At 38.4% G+C, this 19,848-nt stretch overlaps 2 protein-coding genes across 2 annotated transcripts in view; both read right to left on the minus strand.

The window, feature by feature from the left end:
- Positions 1-1,683: 1,683 nt before the first annotated feature.
- On the minus strand, positions 1,684-12,855 carry asp (abnormal spindle). Its single transcript, XM_067761933.1, has 6 exons — positions 12,638-12,855; positions 12,376-12,552; positions 11,831-12,043; positions 2,766-7,887; positions 2,311-2,612; positions 1,684-2,238 (listed from the first exon to the last, which is right to left on the minus strand). Exons 1-6 carry the CDS (start codon positions 12,650-12,652, stop codon positions 1,972-1,974), a joined length of 6,096 nt encoding a protein of 2,031 aa, XP_067618034.1. The 5' UTR covers positions 12,653-12,855; the 3' UTR covers positions 1,684-1,971.
- Positions 12,856-17,886: 5,031 nt separating this feature from the next.
- Positions 17,887-19,848, minus strand: part of tld (tolloid) — a 59,731-nt gene continuing 57,769 nt past the window's right edge. The window contains 2 exon segments of the mRNA XM_067784173.1: positions 17,887-18,120; positions 18,196-18,458. Of these exon segments, the coding sequence (XP_067640274.1) occupies positions 17,887-18,120; positions 18,196-18,458 (497 nt within the window).

The raw sequence follows: 19,848 nt of genomic DNA on the forward strand, positions 1-19,848 counted from the left end.
TAGGGGATTTAGATACACGGGAATGGTGGTGGTACTTACCGTTGCTTGTGGTGCTGGATCTGGTGTTGGCAGGAATACTATTTCTCTCTTGGATGCGGCACTTTTCACCGAACCGGTAGCTTACGGTTTCGCACTTTGAAACTTTATCACTTTATACACTTTTAATTAAAAATTTTATTTTTTTTTTCTTCACTTTCACTGCACTCGCGTTGTGGGCACCGTATTCAAGGCTTTGTGATCGAGAAGAACGGGATGTTGGCCCTTTTATAGACAACTTTTTCCTGTTGCCACTACCGTTTTCGGTTTACTGTCAACCCACTTTATCCCAAAGTCACTCAAAGTTCCTGGAAGGCTTCCAGCATGTTAGCTACAACGATTGGTTCTATATTCACACACATACACACATAATACGCAGTTGCTCTGCAGACAATTGGCATTGTTATTTGCAGAGACAGTGGTGCGCGTGAGTGTAGGCGCACAGGGGCGTAGGTTGTTAAACGGCTGTCGTTACATGGTCTACCAGGTCCAAGTTCGGCCTTAACCTCAAAAAACTCTCAATCGCATGGGAATGTGTCCCACTATCAGGTCCGTTTCCCTTTTTTTGTGGCTTGTAACTTTAAGTCAAAAAGTTAGCTTGCCGTTCTGCAAGTAGGCCTAAATGAACAAAAGGTATTAGCAAGTGTCTGATTTCGAACTTCAAAAGACAATATCTAAAACCGCGAAACTACTTCACTATCAAAAAATTAGATTGGCTCAAGAACCAAAAAAAGGCGATTGTTTTGTATAGTGTTATAAAAAATTAATTGTCTTCTCATTCATTCTTTGTTACATTCAATTGAAAAATATACAACAGGTTTTAAATGTGCGACAGTTAAAGAGAGATTAGCTAGTTTACTTGCAACTGCACGTTAATTAAACTGACGTGGTAAATCCCATTACTAAATTACGTGGTATCAGAAGAGGGCTATCGATTACACTGTGCAACAGCCGACTGCTGGGTATTGGACCAAACCCACTTTTATGTAGAGATTGGGGCTTAAGTAGACAAAGTACTATCTCCGTCTTTCGAAGTTAGCCTCCAAAAAATAGATATCGGCTTTCGAAGTTCGAAATTCTACATTTTGAAATTATATTTTTTTTGTCAACGCGTTCAGCGAATTAAAAAAGTAAAAATGTGGTCGTGGGCCGCCTGATTTTAATGGCTGAATTCTTTTTTTTGAAAAATTACAATACGAGCAATTCCAGTGCAGAGTATGTGCAGACATGAAAGTAGTAGCCACTATCATGGGACCATCTGACTTTTCACCTCGTATAACAGCTGTTATACTAAATAACGAATTCAACCCTTCAAATAAGGGGAAAAAGCGGAGCACGATCGCATTTTTACTTTTTTAATTTGCTGAACGCGTTAAAAAAAAGAGTCCGAAATGTAGAATTTCGAGCTTCGAAAGCCGATATCTATTTTTGGAGGCTAACTCAGAGATAGCACTTTTTATACTTAAGCCTCAATCTCCTCAAAAAAGTTGGTTTGGTCCAATACCCAGAAAAAAGTTGATTTTGCCGATCAGTTATTATGGACATATATAACACAAAATTTGTGGGATCCAGAACATCGTCAAGGTTTTTTTTATATATTTTGTTTTGTTCAGACCAGATTTTTCACATTTATAAATTAAATGCACATTTTTTTACATAGTACAAAATGTCTCAGTTTATTAAAATGCAAAAAGTAAACAAAGTATGTAAATATTGTTACACTAAATTGTAGGTGAGTGTTAGATCGATGTGTTATTGCAAAGTCTATTGACAGTGCTTAGAGAAAAGTTGAACAAAATAATTGTCTTGAGTGGGAAATTTCTATACAGATAAATATACACATAAAAAAATAATAATAAAAACATACATAGAACAGGTTAACAGTAAACAATGAATAAAAAAAAACAGTAAACATAAAATACAACCTAAACACATTTAAGTGACTTCAATTTCCAACTTAGCTAACACCATATCAAATGCAAATACTGACGATACAAACGTATATGGTTTATTATGTATAACGCCATAGTCAGGTTCAAGGCTTGGCAATGCACGTAAAGGAAATTGTTGCTGTTTAGTGGCACGTGTTGGTGCAACAGGTTTACGTACATTTTGATTCATACGCTCTTTACGCGCAACCAACTTTTTTGTCTCGCGCACCACATATATTGCTTCGGGAGTCGTCATGTACTCGCGAATAATCTGTGGAGTTGGGAGAGAATAATATATGAATGATTTTAGGTTTTTAGGTAGTTTTTTGTTTTATCAACTTACATGACGCTTATAGACACAGTGCGCAAACAACCATACAAGCGTACATAGCGTGTTGAAAATTTCACTATCTTTATCACACCAACGCAGCAGCATTTGTGCTATAGTCACAAGACCACTCTCCTGGAATGTGTTAGCTGTAGTACTGTTATAACGCGCCAAATTCAAAATTATTCGAGCGCAGTAGCGAATAAGCTGTTTGTCCACCTCACTGCGTATTGTTTGTGCCATGACGCCATAGCAGAAAGTTGACACAAAATCTGATTGGTTCATAAGGATATGAGGCACAGTGCGTGATATACGATCTTTAAGAAGAAAACCAATGAGATTTGTTTGGAGAATAGGATTATGCACTTGTTTAAAATTAAAGGCGAATTAAAACGGAAGTTATTTGTGAAAACTTTAACTTAGACCTATGTATTGAATTAGAATTAACCCAAATTAGTTAATCAACTTACCAAGGCACATGAGCACATGCAGAATTTCCGATGCACTCGAATGATCACGCAGCACACAAACGGCATGTGATATCTTATTACTAATCGTGTTAGCTGCCTGTGTTGTTTTTCGCCACAGCGCCATATTACGTCTTATCAAACGCATTTGCATACTCTGGAAAGATTTGCGTACACGATATCCGCGCCAGAAACGCTGTATAACACTTGCCGCCTTCCTGCGACGACGCTCTTCCATGATTTCAGGTGTCATTAGCTTTTGTAAGTGTTGGCGTGCCAACAGGCCGCGCGCTTGACACTGTAAACCAATTATAACCCTGCGCAGTTGCAAATATTCGGATCGTTGTCGTTGAGTTTCACGCTTACCACGGAATTTTTGTTGCAGATGTATAACGGTACGACGTAGAAGTGTAAATTCATTGCGCTCTATGCGCATCAAACACCGACCACGAAATTTTTGTTGTAAATGCAATGTTGTTTGCCGTAAAAGCGTATATTCATGGCGAGCTGCGCGCATGCTAAGTTGAGCGCGATATTTACGTTGGACGAAGATTGTCAGTGCGCGTATAAGCAGGTATTGTTCACGTATCACTACAGTTTGCCGATAAGAGCGATAGTAGCGTTGAATGATACTTGCAGCAGCGCGTTTCCGTTGATAAGTTGCTAGTTCGCTGCGCATTAATAATGTGGCACGCCAACGCTTTTGCAGGTTGTTAATACATTTCAATTGTCGCATGTATTGCTGTCGTACAAGACGTGCCTGCAGTTTAGCACGCCATCTACGCTGTATACACACGCAACTGTTGCGCAAAAGTGCATAAGATTGTTGTTGTTTGCGCGTTATTTTAATGGAACGATACCAGCGTTGTATGCATACAGCAGCAGCTAGCTTTTGTTGATATGCTTTACGCACGCAGCGCATTTCTAAGGTCGCGCGGAAACGTTGTTGAATTTGTACGATTATGACACGCACTCGTTGATAATCGGCGCGCACTTTACGCATCTGTTGCAAACCACGATATCTGCGCTGCAAGGCAATCACAGCATTTCTGCGGTTTTGATATTCCATACGTTGTTGGCGCATCCGCCGCGTGGCACGAAAACGTTGTTGCACTACAGTTGCAAAATATTGAATAGTAAAGAATTCAACGCGTATGCGCCGCGATAGTTGCGTAGCTCGCCACTTACGCTGAATCGTTACGCAATCTCGGCGCATGCGCCTATATTGTTCTCTTTGTTGCAGCATAGCGCGCGTTGCACGATATTTAATCTGTATTCTGCAAACTGCTTCCCGCAGCTTCTGGTAAGCAGCGCGTTCTCGCCGCATGGCTAATATAGCGCGCCAACGCTGTTGTATTTCAATGGCTGCCTCGCGTTTCTTTCTATATTCATTTTGCACTGCGCGCATTTTTAGAGTAGACCGACGCCTCTGTTGTAATTGTAGAACAGTTGCCCGCAATTTTTGATATTCAGCGCGTTGCTTTATCATGGTGAGCTTAGCACGATAACGTTGTTGTATGCGAATTGCTGCACCGCGTAAGCTCAGATAGTCATTGCGAATTTGCTTCATAGCGATTGTTGCGCGCCACCTACGTTGCAATGTTAAAGCACACTTTTTCGCTTTCAGGTACGCCGCACGTACTTGTTTCATGGCGCAATAAGCACGCCAGCGTTTTTGTATGCAAGTGGCAGCTTCAGTGCGTTTCCTTTCACAGTACAGGCGATATTCTTCAGCGACAAGCATAAGCTTCTTCGAAAGTAAGCGACGACGATAGCAGCGCTGTATAAATATGGTACAACAACGTAGCACGGTATAATAGCGCCGGTACTTAATGGCAAGTGCGCAGGCGCGATACCAACGCTGTATTTTGCAGGCCGCTGCTATAGTGTGCTTGTAGCGTTTTTGTGCTAAATAACGCCGTGAATGCTTTTGTAGAGCTATTGCCGCTTCTGTACGCTCTTGACGATATAACTTGACCCAGCGGCGCGTTATGTAACCATGATAACATGCTTGTATGGTTGTAGCGGCGCGTTGACGACGTAGTTCCGCTTTATCACGTATGCGGCGCTGCAACCATACATCTAACCATTTGTTACGCCACCACTTTTGAAGCACGCGCGCTGCTGCGTGGAATTTTGGTGAACGGAACTTATGGATAATTTGCCACAGCAAGGAGAGCGTCTTCTCGCGATGTCCGTCAACAATGTCTGATGCGCTAATATCACCACGCAACGTGAAATCAGCTTCGCTAAGTGCACGCAAACCTAAATTAACATTGTAAATACGTTGCAGGCGCGATATGGCGGGCACGCGCAATTGTTTGCTTAAATCTTCGCGCAGCAATATAATTTCCATTACGCGTGTTAAACGTATACCATCGCGTAGATCTACGGCTATATTTTCGAATGCGTAATTAAATTCATCTAAGAAGGATTGCTTGTGCTCCAGCACATAACCAAGACGTTTCAAATCGCGAGTAATATCGCCAATATTTCCAAGTAATTCGGATGAGAATTTTAGTAAAATATCCCTTGTTTCTTTATGTGGCGATTTCTTAACAAAAAGACATGGATTATATTTTATAATACGCTTTTGTTTGGCTTTATCCAAAAACAATAGCAAACAAAGCATCTTAGTAAGTGTATACTTTTTGATATATTCAGCATATTCCTCAGAAAGCGAGTAAGCGCGCGAGTATCTTTCTTCTAACAATTTATCACGAAAGAGCCGATTTAATATGAAAGTACTCAAACCCACAATATCCGTATTCGACCGTAAATGAATTTTTTCACCATATACCACTTCCAATCCTATACGCAGCCATATTGGATTGAAGCAGAGTAATAGTTCCAATATGTAGCGTTGCATCACTACATCCAAATGTAAATTCCTATCGTTACGTATGCGTATTGCATTCTTGTTAACATAAACTGCCACTTTGGAGCAGGGTATTCGCACCTCTTCACTTAGATACAAATAAACAGCTGCGCGTCTAACAACTTCGAGACGATGCTGTACCAAATAATCCATTGATTGCTCCTCTTTAGTGGGCGCTAAGGTAAGCTCTTTGTGACGCACTTCATTAAAAAGCTTTCCAACATCAATTTTAGTATCGCTATTAACATCCATATCTGCCGGTATGGTGACTAAAGCATTCAACCATTTTTTGAAATCTTCTTGATGTTTCTGCACAGCTATTTCATCTAAATACATTGTGGATGCAAGAAAAGGGTCACATATGGTGCTAGCTGCAAATGGATCGGGATTTATGCAAAATTGTAAATACAATTCGGGATCATACAGTTTTTCGGATTTGTAAGATAATGGCGATATTTGTATATTGGGTGGTGTTAATTTCTTTGGTGTTGTCGGTTTTGGTATTTTCACCACTTTTTTCACTTGCGTGCGTGCCCAGTTTTTGTTGGCACGTGAATAACTCGGCAGCGAGGGACGTTCAAAGGCGAAATCATGTTCAAAACGTTGGCGTTTGGGTGGTGAAACAAGTATTAGTTGCATGTTTTTGTGGCCAGCAGGGGTAGATGATGAAACTGAACTTTTTGTAGAAGACTTGCCACTAGAAGTAGTCGCTAAAGATTCAGTGCTAGGCGCATCTGAGAATGATAGCTCATTGGAATTGCGTTTGTGGCTACCTGATTTTGAAGGTGAATATTCGGATGGCTTAACTCTCAGAGATTTAGGGGACACACCACGTAGATCACGCCATTTACCAGACACTGTAACTGGGCTAGTACGTCGAGATTTAACGCCAACTTCATTCAAATTGAAACGACTTGATTGCGCTAAAATTTCACTTTGATTAAAGGCTAAATCAATGTGTGATGTAACACCCAAGTCAATGCAATCAGACTCATTTGCGGCGAGCATGATATTCCCCTCTCTGTTGGGTGGTGGCGTTCTTTTATCAGCGCCTTGTTCTTGTATCATAGACATTCCGAAAGCTTCGCCAGAATTTAAACGACTATTGAAGAAATAACGATTCTGTTCAATCGACCTTATACTTTCCATTTCATTCAAATTCGGCATAGAGCCCTGACTTGCAGAATACTGGCGACTTGGTGAGCGCAATGATAAATCTTTCATAGATTCGGAATATTTTCGCAGTGGTGTGCCAACTAATTTAACATCGCGTAACAAATCTTCTGCTTGCAAAGGGCTCTCAGTAATTGGTGTACATTTGCCATCGAGCTTTTTAATATAAGTCTTCTCAATTGTACTATTCTCGCGTATGTCTGCCGTTTCTTCTTCCTCTATCATTGCTAGCGGACGCGCTTTTGGTGTGGCGCTAATCGTTGTTGTCTTATTGAGCGTCAAACCATAACCAATGGAACCATCCAATGAATCTGTAGAAATATTTAAATGATCACCACGTTTTATATCAAAAGTTTTATTCGTTATAACAGCGCTGCCAGGAGTTTTTTGTTCCATAGTATGAAATTCTACAGTCATTTGTGTAGAATTCATTGCGTCATAAGCCGCAACTGTAGATTCATTAGCTGCGTTTATTCGTCGCGGTCTGAAGGTAGACAAATTAACTTTAATTGTATCAACGCTTACGGGTGTTGGCCAACTCGCCAAGTTATCTAAATCGGTATTCGTAATACCAACAGCACTATTCTTTACCACCGCTCCACTATTTACAGGTGTAAACTGTATATTATCAAACATCTCTATAACATTATTTGGTGTTAAAGGACTAAGATTTTCTTTGTGTGTAATCAGTACTGGTGATTTGTTCTTAGTGGATGGTGAAATTTGGTTTTTCATAGGTTTGTGACGAGTAAAAATGTTGCGCTCTGAAAGTGGCGATGTGTGATTAATGTTGATTGTAATTTCGTCGAAAAACTCGCGTTTCTGTTCTTCACGTAACCGGCCTTTTGATTCAGCCCACACTGACCGTGGAGGTGGAGCATGTACGCGTGCCGTATTTGTAGATGGTGTAGGCTTCGCCGATCGCGGCGTACTTGATTGAATTTGTTTGCGCGCTAATGTTTGTGAAACAGCGGATCTGTTTGGTTTTGCTGAATTTGTTGGAGACTTGAGACGTAGCGTCCTCACATAACCACTGCTGTTGCCGTTTGATAATGTGGGAAATTTACGTACAGGCTAAAACAGAAAGAAATGAAAAGGAACACACATATATTTGTTATTCCTCAGTTCAAATGTGCTTTTCCTTTTACAAAAATAACTGTTTGAGTGACAAAAGCACGATCCATATTTACAAAGAGTTACTCTTGTAATACTGTCTGAAAACTTATGAAACTTTAATTTTTCTTGGTGGCACAATGTTTATTTTTTGCGGCCACCGTGGTGTGATGGTAGCGTGCTTCGCCTATCACACCGAAGATCCTGTGTTCACGCCCCGGGCAAAGCATCATCAAAATATTAGAAGAAAATTTTTCTAAGCGGGGTCTCCCCTCGGCAGTGTTTGGCAAGCACTCTCAAGTGTATCCTTGCAATTAAAAGCTTCTCAATGAAAACTCATCTGCCTTGCAAAAGCCGTTCGGCATTAAACAAGTAGGTCCCGTCCCAATTGAAAGAGAAGATCTTCCTAAAACTTTTCGGATGTTCTCGCGCCTTACATTTTACTTTTTACAATGTATATTGATAGCCTTTCCCTAAGCTAAATCTATATGATGTATATTGGAACCATTTTCCGTCATCCCTTGTCAAATTTGATTTCGAGACAAACCGGTTTCGGCGTTGTTTCGGAAAATCGTTCCAATATACATCATTTATCAAAATCAACAAAACAAAATAAGCCACTAAATCTATATCGTTGATTGTGCAGTCCGATTAAACGTAATTATACAATCTAGTAACTTACGATTAATAAGGGAGGCCATAATTGGCCAAATATGATTCCGGCGTTTAGATCCAATTGCCTCGGTATTGTTTGAGCTGCTGCAAATTGCTGATATGATGATCTACTTTACGAAATACAACCATTAAATCCTTAGCCCCCTTTATACCAAATTCTCCCAGAATCCTCGCTTGTCCGAACTGGGAACTTGTAAAGCAATTGACCACCCGCCCATATGCTACGCGTTAACAGTATAGGTGAAGATGTTGAATATATCACATATCACATGTTGAACCGTCAGTTTTGCTCGCAAGCCATGACATCCCAGCAAAGAACTCTTTGATGCAGCCCCAAAGAACAGATCAGTTCAGTTTTGAAAATCATCAAACTAATCGACGCAGAGGCGGTTAATTCTTTTGCTGACTCACGTCCGGTAAGCGCCGGTATTAGCGCAAAAAAATACTTTATTGTGCTTTTGTTAGGTCGAAACTGGAATATGGACCATAGTTTGGAATCCCTTCTACGCTATCCAATCGAATAGACTTGAACGTGTTCAAAAAAGGTTCCTGCACCTTGCTTTGTTCCAATTAAAGTTTGAATTGCCTATTCCGTCATATATTTCGCGATGTAGATTGATTGCTATGCAAACGCTTGAGGTTAGAAGGACAACTTCTGGGCTCTTGTTCCTGCCTATTCAATGGGAATATTGATTACCTTTGCTAGAACTCAAAAAGCTTAATGTTCCATGTTCTCTACGTCACTCTGATCTCTTTCATATTGAATATTGAAGCAATAAAAAATGCTTAGTAGGAGCCAATAACACGAATGCTAACAGACTTTAACTCACTTTACTATAATAATATTGATGCGGACATTTTTTCCAATTTTTGTATTTTTAAGTATTTGCTTGTTTAAAGTTTCTTTATAATTGTAAGTCAAGTTTTATTGTATTGTATAAGATACTGTTATCTAGTCTGTAAGGTTTTGTAATACCAAAGACTAAATATATATAAATAAAGAAATAAAATCAAATCCTTGCAGAGGAGGTTAGTAGACTTCCAGGAAGTCGTGCTTTGTTGTTGATGTAACTCTAAAAACACTTACCGAAGGCTTAGAAAGTGGTACGGACAACGGCAGTGCTTTGCCGGAATGTATTAGTTGTTGTTACTGATGTTCTTGTAGCGATAACAACAAAAATATTGTATTCGTTCCGACTGCCTCTGGAGGGATTTTTTTTAACTTACTTACTTAATTGGCGCTTAACCTTTTAAACGGTTATGACCTTACAACAAGGCGCGCCAGTCGCTACTTCTCTCCGCCAACCGGCGCCAATTGGTCACACCCAGGGAGTTTAAATCGTTTTCCACCTGGTCATTCCAACGGAGTGGGGGTCGCCTTCTACTTCTGCATCCATAGGCGGGTTCCGATAGAAACACTTTCTGGCCGGAGCATCAACTTTTATTCGCATAACATGGCCTAGCCAGCGCAGCCGCTGCGTTTTAATTCGCTGGACTATGTTGATGTCTGCGTATAGCTCGTTCAGCTCATCATTAAATCTTCTTCGGTACTTAGCTATCGCCAACGCTTAGAGGTCCATACATCTTTCGAAGAACTTTTCTCTCGAACACTCCCAAAGCCGCTTCACCTGCTGTTGTCATGGTCCATGCTTCTGCCCCATATAGCAGGACGGGTATGATAAGTGACTTGTAGGGTATGATTTTCGTTCGCCGAGAGAGGACTTTACTTTTCAATTGCCTACCTAGTCTAAAGTAGCATTTATTGGCAAAATTGATTCTTCGCTGGATTTCAGTGCAGATGTTGTTGCTAGTGTTGATGTTGGTTCCCAAATAAACGAAGTCTTTTCCTATTGCGAAATTATGGCTGCCAACAGTAGCGTGGTTGCCAAGGCGCATATGCGCGGACTCTTTTTCGATGACAGCAGGTACTTCGTTTTGTCCTCATTCGCCATCAAACCCATCTTTACCGCTTCTTTTTCCAGTTTGGAGTAAGCAGAACTAACGGCGCGGGTGTTTAAGCCGATGATATCAATGTCATCAGCATACGCCAGTAATTGCACGCTGTTATGGAATATTATTCCAGGGCGGTTAAGTTCTGCAACTTGTATAATTTTCTCCAGCATCAAATTAAAGAAATCGCACGATAGGGGGTCACCCTGTCTGAAACCTCGTTTAGTTTCGAGCGGCTCGGAGAGATCCTTCCCAATTCTGACTAAGCTGATGGTGTTGCTCAACGTCATTTTGTACAGCCGTATAAGTTTTCCGGGGAAACCAAATTCATACATAGCGGCATATGGACAGCTCCTTTTCGTGCTGTCGAAGGCGGCTTTAAAATCGACGTAGAGGTGATGTGTGTCGATTCTTTTTTCGTGGGTTTTTTTCCAAGATTTGGCGCATTGTGAAATGGCCGATGGTAGATTTACTAGGACTGAAGCCGCACTGCTAAGGTCCAATCAGTTGATATACGATGTGCTTCAATCTTTAAATTTTTTTTAACACCGTGAACTTTTCGGTAAGTAGAGTTTAGTCACACCGCTTACGACAGCCATAAGCATTTTTACCGTCATAATATTCTTCACTTTGTTTCATAAAACACAAACTTTACTTAAGCTAAAGAAAGTAGATAGTATTGGAGCTGTGACACCCTATGGAATCGAGTTTAAGAATTAAGATCTAGGTGGCTTAAATTAGATATATGTCGGAAAATCAAACACTAATTCTTCAAGCAATATGTCTTAATGATACCTTTAATTTCGAACACTTTATACACTAAGGTATGGACAAATATGCGTGTAAATTATGTAAATCCAAGCTCACTTCAGGCATATATGTTAAAAATTATTTGTACCTTAAACTATTCACCTAAAAACGGATTTTCCTTGGTATATTTAAACTTAGTAAAAATTTTAAGCAAATTTAGTGAGCTATAACTAATTTGTATTGCACAGAAAATACGTATTAAAGCTTTCGATTTGCTTACTACAATTAAATATGGCGGTTTTACTAACTAATAATGACGTATTGGTCAACATTTGATGCAATTAAGAATCGACATACATACAAACACATAAGAACACGTAGTGCATTCTGTTTAACCAACCCCCTTGAAGGCGCCACATTCAACCACCATTTCTCTTCTTTTTTTTCATTTAAAAACACCATATGCTGCATATGCATGTTTTTTGATTGCGAAAGGTATAAATAGTTAAATCACAATATTTTAACATACCTTTACTGGTTTACTGATGCGTGTTTTCATTATAACCATGACATCTTTACGAAAATTTCTATTATCTAAAAGTTGCATAGTTTCTTTGCAGCTGACTTCCTCCAACGGATTCCAAACCATATCCATTTCAACTGATTTAGAACGTGGTACAACTATTTCTGTCCAATTGATTGATATATTGTACTCAGCGCTTATGGGTCTTATAACTCGAACCTGTAAAGGAAATTTTTAAATGAGCTGAATACAAGATATATATGTAAGTGCAAATATCAAAAATTGCAGCATCTTGACATTAGTCTTTGTGACCTACCTACCTTTACATAAAATATGTTAAGGCTAGGTATAAGAAAACGAAACAATATACATAAATCGATTTAACTTTACTCCAGTTGCCACCCAACTAAACTAAAATGTGCTACTGGGAATTCGGTCAATGTATAATAAAAGCAGGGCGCGAATACAAGTCAAGGCACTGCATAGCACATCTGTACAAACACATCTTTATAGAAAGCTCATCCTATATTTGAAGCATCTACCCTTCTCACCTCTATATCCTCTGATGAGGGGTTAACAATGCGCAAAATTCGACGCGCTGTCTTTCCAACTGGCACATCTTCGAATTGTACAATTGATTTCGCAGAGAATGGTGCCATCATAACATCGGTTGGTTCTCGTGCCTCTGCATTCTTTTTGCATTTGGGACGCGTAGGAGTGAGCACCACCTAGCCAAAACAATATAAGTTATTAGTTCAAAGCCACAACCGGCATAATATATGTGGCTGTAGAAAATCACGACGCTAAACAAACCTCAAATGCACTCATTTTGTTTCAATGTTTTCGTTGTAAAAATGTTAATTTATTGTCGAAATTTTCGTTGCACAATTACACACACTTCACGTAAAACATTTAACGAGTGGACTAACAATTAAAAGTATCGCATTTATTTATGAAAACAAGCACTTAAAGAAAAATTATATGAGTGATCAACTCAAAAAACGGGATAAATGAAATGGCAACCGCCAAATTGAAAAATCGTTGCGAAGTGTTGCACAGCTGTATAAAGCGCATGGTTGTATTTTCGAGTGTTTGTTTTAATAAAACAGTGGCGATCAAACTGTTATGCAATTGCGTTTACGAGACGTAATATATTCCGATGTCATGCTAATGGATGAAGAATAAACATATTTTTCTATTTAATCTTGTAAATTAATTAGAATTACAATCTTATTAATGAAGCAATTTACAAGACCTTCTATTCGCCGTAAGTGGTTTGCTTTAATCAAATTTTATATTGGAAACCATGGAAACAACTCACATATAAAAATTTTACATGAATACGACACTCTTGTGAGTTGCCCAAAGATTTAGGAATTTCACAAGGTCCCCTATTCGTCGTAAGTGCTATGTTTTTCAAACCCTCATACATATGGGGTATTCCATCCCATTTCGACCCCTTTAGAATTGGCTGAAAGTTTTTCTTCTTTTTCTAGCTTACGAAAGATGTTTTTCAGAAGTTTGTCAAATTTTTTCATCCAACTCAAAAAAAGTTATGAATTTTTAAAAAAACACCGTTTTTGCTTTCAATATGCTATAACTTTTTCAAAATATTTAAAACTTATTTTGAGTTGGAAAACGGTGTTTTTTCAAAATGCTATAACTTTTTCAAAATTTGACCGTTTGGGATCATTTTTTTTTTTTAAATATGTTTCTAAATGTACTTTTCGTAAAAAATACAAGAAAAATTTTACAGTTTTTGTTTTCATTTAAATAAAAAAAAAAAAAATTCTCGGCCCACTCCGGGATTAGTGGGGATGATTGCAGAATTGATTGAAGTTTTTTATAAAAAAAAGGGCGAAATTCAAAAAATCTCGAAAAACTGAAAAATTACAAAAAAAAAAAAAAATTAAAAAAATTTGTTTGAATTGTTTCCGAAAAGTACATTTAAAACAAATTTAAAAAAAGAGATCCCAAACGGTCAATTTTTGAAAAAGTTATAGCATTTTGAAAACAAAAACGGTGTTTTTTTTTAAATTCTTAACTTTTTTTGAGTTGGATGAAAAAATTTGAAAAACTTCTGAAAAACGTGTTTAGTAAGCTAGAAAAAGAAGAAAAACTTTCAGCCAAATCTAAAGGGGTCGGGTTCAAAATTGGTCGAAATGGGATGGAATACCCCATATGCTTTATTGTTTCTCTCGCTCTTGCTAGGTAATTTTCTGATAATTCATTTATTTAATTTTAGAAGTTTTAAATGGATTTTGGAAAATCCAATACAACAAAGAAAAAGATTTTTAATGATTTTTATAACAGGCCCGTCTGACGGATGTATGTATTTAATTAAGACAAACAACACTCTTTAGTGTTGTAAAGTCGTATACAAAAACTATATAAAACAATTATATTGCCTGACTACAAATGTAAATCATGGCTGTCTGTATGACAATTTGCCACACACTTAATCAATTCTCTGGACAAATTTATATTTAAGCGCAATATATCCAGACGAACTCTGTTACACAAATAAATATACTGTTACGAATTCTGGGAAATTCCGATAGTTATACCCCTTCTACTAACGTTCGTGTCGCTGAACTGTCGAATAAATAACTACAATATTCAGTATTGCAATATGGTCTTTATGTAGTCTACTTTGGCATTTGTACAATTATACTTCAATATGACGTACTTCACAACAGCGTGTTTAAATTAAACTAATGACTAAGCAGTGATTATTAACTAACAGCATGGTGATGCTAATATTCGTCACAATACCTATTGTGTTGTTAACGCTATGTTCTTGCCATCAGGTCTATAGGTTGAATGTGTAGAATAGTATATAGTGCAGCCGTCGGGGCTGTTTTCCCGTAATGCCAAATATTGATAGCCTGCGTATCCACTAATATCCTAATAAAAACATTCGTAAACCCTCTTAAGAAGGATTTTTGTCCCTACAATAAGCGTTTGATAATTGGAGGCCATCTATGTAAATGCAGGCTACAGGTGCCCAACAAAACTTTATATTTGCTGCAGCGCAGCTCCGTGGCTTCACAAGTACCCATTCTCTTGGGTCGATCAGCCAGACAAGGATTTGGTTATGCCCTAGTATCCAGACGGTATTTATTCTAAATTTGTTCGAGGCAACCGAAACCAAGGTTAGACATAACAGACCACTGTTGTTGTGCCTTTTCAAGTAGCTCAGACAAGATTTGATCGTATCATTGCTGAGCTTAAACCCAATTTCCCCCTGTCCATGTCAATTAAATCAAAATTGCATATCCAGTTCAATGCTCCTCCTGCTACATTAAGTGTCATATGTCTCTGCCCATAAATCCAGAGAGAATAATCCTCCTCCAAGTTTTGTATTTGCTTTGCCTAGTCCTCACTGCCACCTCAATTATCTACGGCAGGTTTGCACAGCTGCAAAGGTACTAGTCCATACTACCTTAAAAAAAATGTATATACACTTGTATCATTGTACCTCCGGAGATATTCAGGCTCATTTTCTTTCAAATTTGCATTGTCCTACTTCTTAATTTTATCCCACAAATTGGCGAGAAAGGATCTACATGTTCTATGCCGACTCAGAACGGCATAAAAAATGCAAGACAGATCAGATGGATTTTAGGTAAGAAGCTTTTAATATCAGAAACACATTCGGAGTGTTTGCCAAATCATTGCATAGGGGTGTGCTCTATGGATCGAGCCCCCGGTTTCGGAGGGAACCGGGGTCATTTTTTGGCATTACATGAGATATGTATGTCAATATGGGTACCAAACGAAAGGTATTTTACTCCGCATTTCTATTGATACTTTTAAGTAGGGTTGCCACTTAGGGTTTCCAGCTCACCTTCTTTTTTATATTTCTTTGTATATCCACTACCATCTCGAAAACGGCTTAACCGATTTGAATCAAACTTGGTACATCAGTATAGTATTACATTTTAAGACTTTTCACCTAGGTATTGCCACTGAGGATGTTTTCACAAGGTTGTCACCTTTTGCCAATAGGGGTAGCAGTCTCTTACAAAATTGATCACCACTCAAAAGATCGCGGATATGCGCAGCTGATTTTGTTATTAAACTGTGAAACAAACACAAGCTTATGTATTGCCAAAAAATGACTGGCAGAATATGCCATGAAAAAAAAGATATTGTAACGAATTTACTGAAATTCCTCTTCTTTGCAACCTTCTACTAACGTCCGAATCACTAAACTGTTGAATAAATAACTCCACTATTCAATAATGTAAAATGACCTTTATTCAAGTACTTCACAATACTACTACTTCTCGACAAATAGCGTGCTTAAATCAAACTCATTGTCGTGCCTCAACTGTTGCTGCTGTTTATACTGTTTGTTTTCCTCGTTGACATATTTCTAGGCGCTTCTAATTCTAGAATTTACAAGTTAGTTATCAGCTATAAAATTACCAGTTATACCTACATTTATAGCTTCTCATATGCGCGTGCATATGTGAGTGATACTTGCGCAATTATAGCTTCTCATATGCGCTTGTATATGTGAGTGATATTGCACAAATGTTTCATACTTTTGGGAGTATCTCAGATATATGCATGTGTTTGTGCGTTACTCTCCGCTGCTTGTATGGACATATGGGTAGACATAATGATTGATTTGTTGATGTGCATACAAGTCACTGTTTAGTGTTGGCTGAGAGATGATAGTATCCCTTAGTGTTGCTAATATTCGTCACAATATATATTTTTGATTGCAAGGTTTTTAAAAAATTTAATATTGAAATGTAGTAGTATTACAAGTGGAATAACTCTGTTAAAACATGCGGTATAAAAAATCTAACATATGAATTAAAAACACATTTACCTGTCCTAAAAGAAAATGTAACTAGATTTCATTAAGGCTAAACAAGTGAAAAAGTATTTAGGTTAGAAGGGTATATTGCTTTTTAATCCAAAAATACATCGAACTGCACACAATTTTTATACAACTTTAGATGTGCGCGGTTAGCTCCATTGACTTTGCAGATGGGTTTTTGGGGTTGTATGCTATTCAGTGGACATCTAGGAACGCCAGGGAGTATTTTTAAAAAAACATTGGAATATTTTGAAAAATAGACTTTTGGCCAGCTAGACTGATCAAATACCCACCGTGCGCGGTTGAAATTATTTCATTTGTTTGAGCAGTATTCCAGCTAAAACTTTGTTGCTTACTTCCATATTATAAGTTGGATATTGGCATCTGTTAGAAAAAGTCCGGATATTATATAGATTTCAGAGAACTGCCAGCAACCCTCCTAAATTATATCTTAAAGTGTTTGTGCAGTGTTGACAACAACTAAGAGAAAGGAAGTGAGCTGTATCAGCCCCAATTTATTTCAATTCTTCACTATACCATTGAAAGCATTTCCTGTAGGCTCCTCGTAAAATAAAAGGATCATCGAAAAGCGAAGCTACTTTAATCGGTTACTCATTGTACCATGGACAGTTAGGTTGTATTTCTGCCGTAACAATAACAGCAACTACATATGTATAAAAACAATTATGCAATCCCCAGTAACAAAAGGTAATAGATAGGAAATGACTTGGTAATAGCCAAAGTGAGGGTCTACTGCTGAATTCATTGCTGAATTTTAACACAGCGATGTCCTACGAAATTCATACCTGAACAACTCGTTTACCCGTGGATATTAACCAGTCAATTATATGAATTGCCAACTCACATACTTCGGTAAATGATTTGATCAGCTGTTCACCTTACCGACTCACATACTTTGATAAAATAACTTTTGTTCAAAATAACAACAACGATTTTAAAACGAAATTTGTTTCTTCCCTCACCCCGCAACCTGTTACCAACTCGCTTACCTTTTTCAGTTCTGAATTCTTTTGCTACTGGGTCCCCAACACTACAGCAGGACATATTTTATGTTTGTATTCTATTTATTGACTTCACCATAAAATCATATATACATAAATAAATATATACATCATATCTATATTAAAATTATTAGAATTTTTTTCAATACATACATACATAATTTAAACATCACTATCTAATAACAAACAAGCAAATTCTTCAATTAATTATAAAAGTTGTTATTTTTATCCGACGCAAGCATGATATCTGTATCAGAGGCGTACATGCTGCGCATGTAACCAGGAAAAGGTGTCACCGCATCCAAATCGTCTATAAGATCTTCATCCGGCGGTTCAACGGCTACAAAAGAAACAGCGAAACCTCGTAACGAAGTGCTGCCATCTGTTTGAAAACGTAGCAGTAATGTATCTGTATATGATGTAATCACTGGTGGTTTCTATAAGCGTAAAATACAAGCATAAACTATTATTAAATATTTTTGAAAAAGAAATAAAGTAAATGTCCATCCTACCCTATTGCCACAATAACGTCCATGATTACTGTTCCGCATATATTTCTCTTCAAATATTTCCTCTCTTATGTCCACCGAATCGTATTCACAGCGATCCGAATATTCGATTTCAAAGTGTAAAAACTTTATTTGTACGCTACTCTCCGAATCGGCTTGTATACGCCAATTACAATACATATGACGATTATAGACCCGACTACCATAGCGAGGATGTGAATAGAAGATTTGAGTTTGATTTGTAGCACGCAAATAACCGCCACATTCTGGAAATAAAAAATAAAATACATATATTTTATATAAAGCACAATGAGCGACTATATTTCCCATGGAAAAATAACACGTTTTCAGTATTCGCTTGGAAAACTAGCAAGGTGCGTTTTTTGTTTCGAAGACAAGGTGCAAGGCGCAAGGGTGCTTAAATGGCGGACGAGGTGATACATGTGTACACAGATGGTTCCAAAGTAGTGGAAGGAGTAGGGTCTGCGGTATACTGTGCTGATCCGGAAATAAACAGATCCTACATGCTGCAGGATTACTGTAGCGTTTTCCAAGCAGAAATATTAGCCGTAACCAAAGCGGTATAAACCCTGGAAGAGGATAGCTTAAACTGCAACCGTGTTAACTTTTATATTGACAGTCAAGCCAATTAAGGCAATAATCTCGCATAGCACAGCATCTAAATGCGTGTTAGAGTGTAAGCAGTCCCTGGAGAGAATCGGGACTGGGAGAAGCATACATCTATATTGGGTCCCAGGGCAGGGAATAGATGGGAATGAAAAAGCGGATGAACTAGCTAAAAAGGGCGCATCCCTTGAAGCTTGCTCCGTAGACGTCCCAATTAGACTGGGCGAGATTAAGCGAAGGCGAGAGGTGTACATGATCGACCAAGCAGGAAAGGCGTGGGTTCAAGCGCGGGGATGTAAAGTGTCGAAGATTATGTGTAGGTCTTACAACCTTAGACTAGCAAAGCTGCTTCTATCATTAAAAAGAGGGGACTGTAGACTCATGTAGGGTATTCTGACTGGACACTGCCTTCTGGCGTCACATGCCTTTAAATTAGGCTTGGTCAGTGATAGCAGATGTAGGAAGTGCGGGCTGGAGGAGGAAACGATCGATCACGTTCTGTGCTCGTGGCCTGCGTCTGCCAGGCTAAGACTAGAAGCAGCAAGTGGCTTAAGTCCTAGGAAGCTTCTAGTATTTGCCAAGAGGACGGAGTTATTTTATAACATAGGTCCTGGTTTTTGATAGGGGTTTTCAGTTTGGTCGTTAAAACAAATTTCTGGCAACACTACGGACTCATTCAGTCTATGTGAGGTCCTCATGGACCGGTCAGTTCAACCTAACCTAACCTTGTTTCGAACACTAGCTTTCTCTTGTTTGCACTGAAGACATCACCACTGAATTGTGCTACCAACCTAATGACGGAAATGCTCCAGAAGTAGAATTTTCGCCTCGCGATTATTTTAGGACAAAAGGTTTCCCCGAAATCATCGAAAATCTTCACAGTGAAAGTATATGGACGTTTCAGAGAGATTTATATTTCTAATCAACTTTTCTCTAAGTGATGGATACCTCCACGAAGCTATAAACAACTTAGTTATTTTTTATTCAACACTCTGAGAAAAAATCGTTCTAAAACCAACGAAACAAGTT

This window comes from Eurosta solidaginis, chromosome 1 (assembly GCF_040869045.1).
Source record: "Eurosta solidaginis isolate ZX-2024a chromosome 1, ASM4086904v1, whole genome shotgun sequence".
Taxonomy (NCBI): domain Eukaryota; kingdom Metazoa; phylum Arthropoda; class Insecta; order Diptera; family Tephritidae; genus Eurosta; species Eurosta solidaginis.

Coding starts and splice junctions, on each gene's coding strand:
- asp (XM_067761933.1), bottom strand. Junction 7,888..11,830: donor GCATCAGTAAACCAGTAAAG/GTATGTTAAAAT, acceptor TTTCTGTTTTAG/CCTGTACGTAAATTTCCCAC. Junction 2,613..2,765: donor GCATGTGCTCATGTGCCTTG/GTAAGTTGATTA, acceptor TTCTTCTTAAAG/ATCGTATATCACGCACTGTG.